The sequence below is a fragment of the Saccopteryx bilineata genome, chromosome 5, assembly GCF_036850765.1.
Source record: "Saccopteryx bilineata isolate mSacBil1 chromosome 5, mSacBil1_pri_phased_curated, whole genome shotgun sequence".
NCBI classification, from domain to species: Eukaryota; Metazoa; Chordata; class Mammalia; order Chiroptera; family Emballonuridae; genus Saccopteryx; species Saccopteryx bilineata.
The window spans coordinates 14949437-14961527 of record NC_089494.1 but is presented as its reverse complement, the minus strand read 5'-3'; the positions used below and the strand labels follow the sequence as shown (position 1 = coordinate 14961527).

General features: G+C 47.8%; 1 protein-coding gene across 2 annotated transcripts in view; it reads right to left on the bottom strand.

Moving 5' to 3' along the window:
• The window catches only part of PAX3 (paired box 3), a 98407-nt gene that overhangs the window by 83598 nt on the left and 2718 nt on the right, over positions 1-12091 (bottom strand). The window contains exons 3-4 of one of the 2 annotated variants that reach the window (XM_066279687.1): positions 11499-11628; positions 10136-10270 (exon numbers count right to left, since the gene is read on the bottom strand). In XM_066279687.1, coding sequence (XP_066135784.1) covers positions 10136-10270; positions 11499-11628 — 265 coding nt within the window. The remainder of the gene's footprint in view (positions 1-10135; positions 10271-11498; positions 11629-12091) is intronic. The other variant, XM_066279688.1, reaches the window with a different exon arrangement.

The following is a 12091-nucleotide window of genomic DNA, read 5'->3' as shown; positions in this document are numbered from 1 at the left end:
TACCTATATTGTCTGACATATCAGTGAAGTTTTTAGAATTTTATTATTTTTCATATCTATTACATCAATAAGATCTATTACATTAGTTATAAATTTATTTTTTATTTAGTAAAAGTGAATTCTGCAGGGGGGTTTGTGTGTGTGTGTGTGTGTGTGTGTGTGTGTGTGTGTGTGTGTGTGTGTTGGTCTCCACGGTTGCTCCTAAGCCCTGAATTAAGCTTCTAGCTGCCCTTGGGCAGAGGCCATCTGCCAGTAGGCTGGTCACTTTTTGCATGCTCAAAGATTATTTTTCCCCAAGATTTTGAGTTTTCACAGGATAGGTGTACTTTGCACATAACTTGCATCTTCCTGATTTATTCTCATGCCCCCCTGGGAAGCTGGTATGATATGCCCTGTCTTACAGGTGTCGAAACTGAAGTTCAAGGGTGTCGCACCTGATGTGTGCATGGTCTCAATTTTAAAGCAAAATTAGTGATGCAAGAACATTCCTCTTTTACTGTGGGTCCTGTGCTCTTATAAGGCAAGTAAAGATGTGGAAAAGGGCTCTGGGGTGTGTTTAAGGCAGAGCAGTCAAGAAATACTAACGTTCTCTAGTGAACTTCTATCAGGAAACTGGCCAAGTGGAGATTCAGAAAGAAGAAACCTGTTGCTTTTCTTATAATAAAATGAATTGGATCAATTAATTTTCTTTAGTTCAGGTTAATCTCAGTAATGGTGATTTAGAGACACACACACATGCACACACCCTTTGGCCAAAATTTACTTAACCATGATAATATACTTAAATATTAGGGGAATTTTATAATATATGTTTGAAGATAGACTCAATGAACCTTTCATTATTTAGAAATAAAATGTTGCCCTGGCTGGTTAGCTCAGTTAGTTACAGCATCACCCTGATACACCAAAGTTGTGGGTCCAATTCTCTGTCCGAGCGCATACAAAAATCAACCAATGAAAGCATAAATAAGTGGAATAACAAATTGATGTTTCACTTCCCCCTTCTTTCTCTAAAAATCAATATATAAAAAAATTTTAATAAATAAAAAAATTTTAATTAGAGATAGACTTTATAAAGGAACAAGGGAGAGATGAATACTCCCATCCAATGCCCAAGTGCCTGCTGACTGGCTGAGTCACGCTTTATATCAGGGTTTGCAAAATATAAGGCTAGATGGCTGCACTTTTAACATATTTGTATACCTATAAAAATTACAAACCTACAAATATAGACTTTCTGTTAAAAATGCCCATTTGTATGTTGCCATGTAACTATTTACTACAAAAGTGCACAAAAACTAAACCAATTTCATGTTGCTATGAATTGCTCAGCAGTGAACTGTCCTTGCTTAACAAGTCTACCCTAACTTAATCACTGTTTCCATCAAAAGACATAAGGCCAAGTACATTCAATTCTGCAGTTGTTTCCAGAAACATGACTTCTCTCTGCTTATAAAAATTTTGAAAATTTACGTTTAAGCCTCCATAAAACTAAACTATTTGAAGTTTCAATATGCTCCTGGAATTTTTTTAATGCTGAAAATCGGTGCTATTTCCTCTCTCTTAATCCTATATTGGTCAGCCAAGAAGAGTCTGTCATCCTTGTCACAAAGCATTTTGATCAGCTATTGTAAAATGGAATCCACGGGAATTAAACCCAGGATGAGTATGGAATTGACTCCTTGAATTAAGAGTTAATATTAATATTCTACTGTACTGTAGATGCACTAAATCTGGCCAAATAAAAGTACATGAGAATTGAGAAATCACTGAATGGGTTTAAGGAGACAAATACACAGCTAGTTTGTCACTGCCTGTCGTGAGTTCTGGTTTGTTGTATTGGGAAAGATCCATTTCCCAATCATTGCACGAAGATCAGAAACACTCAGACTACTTTGATCAAGTTGCTTCATCCCCAAAAGAAGAGATTCTTTGTGGTTGTTGTCATTTGCTTAAAATCCTGCAGCAAAAAAGTTAAATGCCACACACTTTGCTGGACGTAATGTGCAAGGTCAAACTCTTTCTCAGGATGTTCCTTTCTAGGCGAAATGTGCATCCAATCAAATTCTAAAGTTTACACCATTGTCCTATATTAAGATATAATTTTTTTAAAAAAAAAGAAGTGGCCACTTTCATAGCAGAAATTATCTGTTCATCTTTTCTTGGTATTTTAGTTTTTATTAGAAAGGAAGAAAAATAAAAACATTGAAGGTAAGAATTCATAAAACCAGTATGACTCAAGTGTCTTCAACGAATACTTCCCATGGTTTTCATCTCCCCAGTGAGAGTGGCAAAGTTTCTAACTCATCCCTTTTAAATAGAGGTTTTAGAATGTTAATGGACATTCTGATAACAGGGCATGTTCCAATTACAATCTGGAAATAACATATTTTCTGTTCATTTAGGAGCATGATCCCAACACAGATCATTTGAGTAGAAGCTTTCTTAGTGGGGAAATGTCCAGATTCCAACGAAAGCTCAATGCTGCTGGAGCTCAGTGTTTGACCAACACTGCATGGTAGAGCTGAAGGCGGAGCCATGCACTCTCTCTACCAGAGACTGGCAGGAACAGGGCAAGAAACTCTCTGGTGTGCATCTTCCAACAGAAGGGCGGTTCTGAAATCCCCTTTCACTTTCTCTGATCACAACAGGTCCTCAGCGAAGGTAGCCAGTTCTTTTCTATTTTTTTAACAATAAAATCAATTTTCTATTTTTTTTCATTTTTATTGAGATATAATTGACATAAGTTGGTTCTTATGTCAATTATTTTGCTTGGGACTGAGATCAGGCCCAACTTGTAGCTCAGTTCTGCTGTCCTCCCTGGCAGTGCATGAACACACAGTGATTTCTCCAACTGTGTGAGTATATGAAATATACACATACGTGTAGAATATTCAACAAAGAACTTTCTGATGCTGCATCTGGACCCAGGAGAAGGTAACCATGACAGATCTGAGCTGATTCACACTTGTGCTTAACCAATTTCAAGCTGTCGCTCTGTTCTTCAAGGATGGGGACTGTATGAAAGAACATCTGAGCATAAGTAGATCATCCATTAATTGGGAGATAATAATAGAAAACATTAGAAAGTATCCACTAATGATTCTCACTTCGTATGTCAAGATACGTATTGTTCAAGAGTGAGTAAAAGGAGTAGACAATAAAATGAAATAAAAATGAAGTCTAATGCACAATTATTTAGTACCTAAGTTAGCATAATTGGAGGCTGGGACTCTGGAAGTCCCACATACAGGCAGATCCATGATGCACTGTTGAATATCCAAAGCCTGGATCTGGCATAAATTCCATAAGTGATTCATTGAAATTTGCAAATTAAGCACAGAGATGCTATTTCCAAAAAAAGCCCTAGTAGGAATTTTAGCTCTCATAATAAAAAGAAAAACCTATACAAATATATTGAATTCTTAAACCAAAAAAAAAAAAGTCTAATCATCTAATAATCAACAGCAAAGAAAAAAAAATCATTCCGGGAAATATTTTCCCTAGCATTCAACAGCAGTACTGAGTATGATCAGAGACTGCTGGGAAATATTTTCCCTAGCATTCAACAGCAGTACTGAGTATGATCAGAGACTGCCGGGAAATATTTTCCCTAGCATTCAACAGCAGTACTGAGTATGATCAGAGACTGCCGGGAAATATTTTCCCTAGCATTCAACAGCAGGACTGAGTATGATCAGAGACTGCCGGGAAATATTTTCCCTAGCATTCAACAGCAGTGCTGAGTATGATCAGAGACTGCTGGGAAATATTTTCCCTAGCATTCAACAGCAGGACTGAGTATGATCAGAGACTGCTGGGAAATATTTTCCCTAGCATTCAACAGCAGGACTGAGTATGATCAGAGACTGCTGGGAAATATTTTCCCTAGCATTCAACAGCAGGACTGAGTATGATCAGAGACTGCCGGGAAATATTTTCCCTAGCATTCAACAGCAGTACTGAGTATGATCAGAGACTGCTGGGAAATATTTTCCCTAGCATTCAACAGCAGTGCTGAGTATGATCAGAGACTGCTGTTACCTCAGCCTCTGATGAGTCTAGAAAGTGCAATTCATTGGACCAATAAACGTGTATTTTGTGCAACTGGATATAGTTTGCTGCCAGCATAATTCATGGTGACTGACTTGTAAATAAACTCTATTGATGCACAAACGATACACACAAACACATTTCATTACAGAGATTTTTTAAATATACAGGAGATTTATCTAACATCTATGAAGACAAAAATCATGGAAACACATGTAGAGAAATGTAGTCCCTATAACTCTCGGTTTCCTGTGTATTTAATTATTCCCTACCTAGCTTCGAATAAAAAGTCTGACGTCTTTCCTTTACACCAACACAGCTAGGAAGGCAACTCCAGTGCAACTGCCACATTCAGAAATTTATCACATGCAGATAGTAGCTTCCAGGCCTCCCACCACCTCCCGCAAATGAAAAGTTATTTGATGATCAAGTCGCCATCTTAGCCTAAGTTCTAAACAAAAAAAATCACCGTAGGATAATTAAAAACACCCCATGAATCTCTTCTCTACAAACCCACGACATCTAACTGGTTTCGGTTCATATTTCTGAAAGAGAATTTGGTCAATCCTCCTTAGAGGTTTCAGAGGAAAAGGAGGATTTTCCAAGACAGATAAGTTGCAATGATCCCGCTTTGATCTCAGCGGTTAAGAATCTTTCACAATAGAAGACGGCCAGCCAGGGGCCGCGATCCCGGCCTTTTAATGCGCAACAATGGTATCAACAAACAGCTACTTAATCAATATTTGGCCAGAGCTGCTGAAAACTTCCTTTTCAGATTTTAATTCCTAGTTGTAAAACAACCCCAAAGCAACCAGTGAGATAAGGCATTAAAGTGACTGCTTAATTACTTTTTAGTATCTTGTTAGTTCTGTATCTACATTCTTAATGGTTCTCTAATCTTTTATTTACCCGCATACAGAAGTTACCTGCTGTAGAAACCCAACGAACAGAACTTTCTCTGCCCCAGCCTGGGCAATTTCTTTCTTTCTTTCTAATTTCTTTCTTTCTTTCTAATTTCTTTCTTTCTTTCTAATTTCTTTCTCTCTCTCTCTCTCTCTCTCTCTCTCTCTCTCACACACACACACACACACACACACACACCCCTTGTGTATCTGTTGATGTTGCAGCTTTTTCTTTTCACTGGTTATTTACTTTGTGTACAACTGAAACATTTCACTTCGAGGCTAAGAGGCTAGGAAGGATTTTGGTTTTGTCTTCAAACCATCTATATCCGTGGATGATGAAACTGGGCGCCCTGGCAACGCTCCTGTCCACCTGATCGATTCCGCACATTGCGCTCCCCTGAGCCCAGGCGCGCTGGCCGGTTCCGCCTCGCCGCCCCGGCGGGTTTACTGCGCAGCCCTGGGGACTCCTAAATCACCCTGCAGTGATTATTACGCACTTGAAGCCCCCCGCGTCCCCGTTCCGGTGCTCTCAACAATCAAATCAAGTCCCCAAATAAACATACGATTTCAAGCATTAATGAGAAAGTCAGCATGTTTTCAATAAGGCCAGAAAGTAAACAGAGAGCCGTCAACCCGACAAAACAGACCAGCGAGTAAGAAAAACCGACGTCCGAACTCACGCTGCTGCTTGTTCACCCGTTTCAACGGGAGAATCGCCACCGCTACGCGCTTGCAAAGGACGCAGCGTGGTGTGTTCTAAGTTAATTCAAGTTCTAATATTCCCCGTGCATTTTAAAATGTATTGTTGAGTGTAGCAAGGACTCCGGAAAATATGGAATTTGCTCTGAAGACTTAAGACGACGTTGGGGTCAAATTCGTGCTTCTGCCAAATAGACTGGGGGGGGGGGAGGGGGGCTGTCCACTTGACAAAGGTTCCGACGCCTCAAAACTAACATCTTACACCCCACGATTTTAATCTGTGGGAAATTCCTCCGCCACCCCCGCGCCTCGCGCCTAAACGTCCTTCCCTGCCAACTCGAGGCAAGAAGCGGCCTTCTCCCCCTGGATTTTAGTGGCGCTGCTCTTTCCACGATCCCACTGGAAACGAAACACTTCAAGGACTTTTCAAAACTTTTCTGCGTTTTTAATTGCTTGATCTTATGCCTCGCTAGACAACTAACGCCGATCTCCTTCCTTTTAGAAGAGCTCCAGTTTACAAAGAGAACGGGTGGGGACTCGAGCAAGACTTTTGTCATTTTCACTTTCTCAAATCAAAAAAGAAAAGAAAAAAACACAAGAAGCAGTACTGTTTTTCATAAATGTCAAAAAGGAAGGAAGAGATGTGAAAAAAGCATAAGGCTCCAACCGACCTGTGCTTGGGGTCTCCTAGCTCAACCTTTGAAATGGTTGCGAACCTCCCACGCTCACTGGTGATTTTATTAATAGATAGGGGAAAGTCCTGTGAAAGTCTATCTCCAGACCCAATCAAAACATCAATTTGGCGATCTGGCCTCTCTCCCCCTGCAACCCCGAGCGCCGCTTCAAAGCCGCTGCAACAAGTCAGTAATTGTAACGTTGCATCTAAATATTTAAGCGACAGTCTTTCAGTCGCGTGTCCATTTACAGTCCTCATCTGTCCTCTAATTCCATTACGGCAGAGAGCAAAAATGTTTCCCAAAACTCACAAACAGGAAAAGCGTCACCCTGTTGGAGGAGGAGTGAAAGGAGGAGGGAGAGGAGAAGGAGGAGGAGGAGGAGGAGGAGGAGGAGGAGGAGGAGGAGGAGGAGAAAAAGGAGGAGGAGGAGGAGGAGGAGGAGGAGGAGGAGGAGGAGGAGGAGGAGGAGGAAGAAGAGGAGATGAAGGAGCAGTTTCTATTGATTAGTCACTGCTTTTGTGTTAAGGGCTTTCTTTAAAATAAGAAAAAAATGGGGGGAGGTTGCAGAAATTTCACTAATGTGAGCCTCAGGCAAGAGAGAGGGGGAAAAAAGGAGGAGAGGGGAGGGAGGGCGGGCTGTGTCTAGATGAAAGTGAGAAGGACATAAAGGAGGCAATTGAGTCGGCTGCAGCCCGGCGAGCTAAGCTGCGAGCCGGCCGGAGCGCAGGGGAGGGGCGGCGCGGCGCTTTGGCGCAGGGCGCAGGATGGGGGGCGGCCCATTGTGGCGGCGCCCGCGGGCCCGCTCGGCCGCGCGGGGGGAGGAACAGAGGCGCCCATTGAGTGGCCGGAGCGCGGGCCGTACCCACAGCTCCTGATGCTGCAATTGGGGTTTGGCTCCCTGAGCTGCTCCCGCTCGGATCTCCGTGTCGGCCAGGGACTGGGACCCGGGAGGGGGGTGTTTCCTGGCCGCGCAAGCCTCCCTTTTCCCACCCGCAAAGAAGTTGGAAGGATGGACCCAGCGAGGGCGCACGGGCGTGAGCGCACGCGGTCCGCCTGCAGCGCTGCTGTTAGGAGTGCGTGAGGGACAAGCGGAACAAGTTGGGGAGGTATAAGGGGCATCTAGGAGAAAGAACAAGACCCTGGAAAGAACGAAGGCTGTTCCGACCTCTTTCACGATGCCTCTCCCTTGTCTCCTAGCGTCGGACAGCGGAAAGATGGCCCCTAGAAAGCCAGGAGCAGCAGCACCCTCCGGGCTCACAAGGAAGCTGGAACCTCCAAAGAGCGCGCCGCCCTCATCAGGGCTCCCACGAACCCCTTCCCGCCAGTTTTCTGCTCCTCCGCCAGGGCGCTCAGAACCCTTTATCAACACTCATTCTCTTTTACAAGTGGGGTGACCTGTGACGTTTGGTGCCCAAACAATAGAGGGGATTTTTTTTTTTTTTTTTTGAGGTTTCTAATCTTCCCTTCAAACCACACTTCACTGTCCTCTCTCTGGGCCTCTCTAGCCCTCCGGGGTTCACCTGGAAAGGGAGCTAGAGGCGGTGGAGAGCCGGACGCTGCATCAGCCTGACAACCCCAAATTAAATTAGGCTTCAGCCTCCTAGGTGTGTGCGTGTATGTTTTCCACGGTGCAGCTCCCGCTGGGGAGAAGACTCTGATTTTTAAAATGGCAGCAATTGCTCTTGAATAGCAGCCGTTCCAGTTAGACGGCCCAAAAGACTAGAAACATTTTGTAGGTGAAATGGCCACTTTTTCCACGCTGGAGAGAGTCCATAAAACTTCCTGGCGCAGCGGCTATTGGGGCTCATTGAATAATTCATCCCTCATTGCCAGCCCATAATGTCTCTTCGCGGCCCTTTGTGGGGCTGTTTTCTCTTCCTTTCTCCTTGAATTATAAAAAGGTTGCCTTCCTTTGTTCACATCAAGCTGCTGCGAGCCGGAGCTTTGTCTGAGCCGAGCTAAAGTGTGAGTTTCAATGGACTCTCCGGGCTTTGTCTCCCAAGTTCATCTCCAAGTGTAGATTGTGTAGAGAAGGCCTTCTTTGTAAAAGCTGGAAAAGTTGTACAAATGTTTGACCAGCTCATTTGAGGCGTTTTGTCTCCTGGGCCTCGGTTGCCTGTGCTAAGATTGAGCCTCGGGTCTGCCTCTGCCGCGCCGGCGCCTCGGGCAACAAGTAGCAAAACTGGGCCTCTCCCCACCCCCACCCCCCTTCTCCAGCCGCTGGGACCCTCTGGGCTCCCGGCCCATTGCCCAAAGGGTCCCGCTGGGTTTGTGCTGGCTGGTTTCTTGCTTCCCTCCGTCCCCAGCACCTCCATGCTGTATCTAGGCCTGGAAGAAGCGGGGTGTCTTCTCAGACTAGAAAAGGAACGGCACCCCGATAAAAGGAGGGGTTTAGGCTGAGATCGTGTGAGACCCCTTGCTTTCAAAGGAGGGGAGCAACCTGCCACGGTTTCTGGTGTTATCTCTTGATTGCCTACCCGTGCCAGAGCATCTAGGCTTCTGTTTGTCCCCCCAAAACAGCCGTTTAGGTTTGTAACATCTAAATCTGTGTCGTTTAGAGGTTGAGTACAGGTTTTGCATTGTAACAGCTCAGCAGTCTGCCCAGGGGTTGGACAAGGAAGGTTTTAAAAAAAAAAAAAAAAAGGACCATCCACAGTTCTGTTGGCTGAGGGCCACGGACCCAGCTGGTCCCAGTGCGTGACTGCTCCAAGGTCACCTGAAGAGTCGCTTGACCTTCTAGAGTAACTCAAAACTCAGCCCTTCAAATTCCAAGCCCCGAATAAGGGAGTGCCCGGGGGGACAGGCACGGAGGGACGGCGGATCCTTCGCGGATTTGAAGCGGCAACAACTCCCGAGGCCAAACTGCTGAGGCGCGAATCTGCTCAGCCTCCTCTCTGCGCAGCCATCCGCCCTCGTTCAGCTGGAAGGGGCTGCCTTTCTTTCCGGGGAGAAGGGGCCTTTAGAAGATGACTCACAGCATGTGAAAGGGAAGCAGGCTTCACTTACGGGATCGGGGGGAGAAAGTTTCTCTTGATGCTGATAGGTCGAAGCCAACAAGGAGCAGGTGGTCTGCTCCCTCCGGCGAAGAGGGGACCAGCACTGCGGACCCAGAACCCAGACCCCCTCGGTCTCTAACCCAGCGCTGAGACGGATTTTATTTCCCACACACAAAATCCAACCCCGCCGCATTCGAAAACAAATGTAAAACAAATAAAAAGCAACCCACCTGCACCTACACACACACACACACACACACACACACACACACACACATATATATATATTTATATAAATATAAGGTAGCCGACAGCTCTGAGGACTCTCTGCTTATCAGAGTTTTCAAAGTCTCTCTCTCTGTCTCTCTGTCTCTCCCCACTCCCTCCTCTGACGTGTGAAACTCCAGGCCTTTCCAGAGGGTGCAAACTACCTTCAGCCTCGAGAGGGTCCCAGACTTGTCCCCCCCCCACACACACACACCCTTCGCAACCGCTCGGAGAAGCCGAGTCCCCTGCGCCTGAAGGCCAGACGGTGGCCCCGCGCCTACAGCGCAATTAGAAGTTTTAGACTCCCTGGGGCTGGAGGTGATGCTAGAGAAAGATTTGCAAAACAAAGTAAACAGAACGGAGATTTTTGTTTTGATTGCAAGTGCGTCTCTCTCTTGCAGGCCCTTCCCCGGCTGCAGTGGGTAGGAGCGGAGGAGCCCTTTCCAGGAGCCGGGCCTGGGCCGACCTCCGGCCCCCAGGCCCCCAGCGCCAGAGGCCACTGCCCCCCGGCGCGGGCCCTCAGCGCGCCGCCGCTCACCTCGCTCGCTCAGGATGCCGTCGATGCTGTGCTTCGCCTTCTTCTCGCTCTCCTCGGCCTCCTTCCTCTCCAGGTCGACCTCCTCCTCTTCGCCTTTCCCGAATTTACTCCTCAAGATGCGGCTGATGGAACTCACTGGGGGCGGAAGGAGGGAGGGAGCGCAAACGCCTGAGAAGCGCGGGGCTGAGCAGGTGGGAGCCCCCCACCCCGAGTCCGCGCCCTGGAGCCGCTGCCGGACCAGCCCGCTTGGGCCTCCTCCTGCTTCCAGGGGCCTCCTCCTCCTCCTCCCATCCCCTCAGCCTCCCATTCAAACTCCTGTCCACCCCAGAATCAGCATCTAGAAAAAGGGGGGCTGGAGCCGGGGACGCTCGCCCCACAGGCGAGGCCCGGGACCCGCGGTCTCCGTCCCTCTCTCCCAGCAGGAAGCACTTCCCTGCTCGACTCTGCAGCCAGGCTCCGGGGCTCCCGTCTGCGAGAACTCCCGGCCAGCCCACCCCGCACCGCCCCCACGACTCTGCAGACCAGGCTGCGGGGCTCCCGCCTGCGAGAACTCCCGGCCAGCCCACCCCGCACCGCCCCCACCGGCACCGCCGCCACCTGAAGGCACTGGGCGGGCCCCACGGCTCGCGTTCCGGGGGGAAGGACCGCCGCGGACCCTTCCCCTGCAATTCAGCTTTTTTTTTTTTTTGAGGCTCTAAAGGGTTTCCATTTCAACTGCAGAACCGTTTCCTATAGTAAAAATCAAAAGAAAATGCGCTCTCCTCCCCATTTATTTTTTCCAGATTCCAGCGTGGTAAACAAATCCATGCTCTGAAATAACTCGTTCTCGCAGGGGGGGGGGGAGGACGGAGTTTCCGTTTAATTAAAAACAAACTCTCCCGCTCGCCCTCGCGCTGGGCCTGCGCTCGCCCCGCTGCTCCCTCCCCCGCCCACGGCTGCCGCGGGGCGCAGGGTGGCCCCGGGGACCCTCGGGGACACTGCCGGCGGGTGGCGGGACCTCCGCTCCTCGGCGGACACGGCGAAGCCTCAGCGGGCCCGGCCCCAGCTCCCTTCGGTCGCGGTTACTAAGACATTTGTTTCTCTTTAAAAGAGAACATCAATATTAATAAACGCTCGGCCTCCGCCTCTGGTTTCCTGCTCTGTTTCCTCGACGGAAGTCCTCTTTGGGGAGACCTCCGAATCGGTGTCAACCCCGAGACAAACAGTTTATCCTTCCCTCTAAAGCTCCTGGTCTGGGAATAGTTTAGGGCCCTGGGTGGAGCAGCCTCCTGAGAGCCCGGATCGATCATTATCGCTGAAATGGCCAGCCCGGGAAATGGCGAGCGAAGGCCGAGCTTAAGGAAGCCGTGAGTGGGCCTGGTACCTGAAGGCACAGTGTTCCGATCACAGACCGCGTCCTTGAGTAATTTGTCTCGAATTTCCCAGCTGAACATGCCCGGGTTCTCTCTCTTGTATTCCTCAATTTTCTTCTCCACGTCAGGTGTTGTCACCTGCTTTAAGAGAACAGGCAGGCAGGTGTTGGTACCCAGCCCCCTGGGCCAAGCAGGACGGCCCCCACCGCTTCCAAGCCCGGCAGGGTGCTCCCTCGGGCACCCCCTGGGAAGGGCCCCTTTTTTAGCAAAAGAATCCCAACTCTCTATGGCAGTTTCCTTTTCGGTTGGGGCCAGAAAGAAAGTCATCCTCTCCCGGAGAAACCCGGGGACCCCCTTCCCCCCCAGATAAGCTCGGACAATCCAGGTAAATGAAAAGGAGGGGATGCACTTTCTGACCCTTACACGAAAATGAAACTAAAAGGAGAGAAGTGCTTGAAAAACAAGCAAGAGAAGTCAAGTGGGAGGTGCAACTTTTGCCTCTCTAGGGGAGCACAGGCTTCCAGCTAAGTGAGAAGCAAAATGCAATGCAGAAGGTGAGCGTCTAGGTTTGCAAAGATTAGTAGCGTGAATATTAAATAGGGAT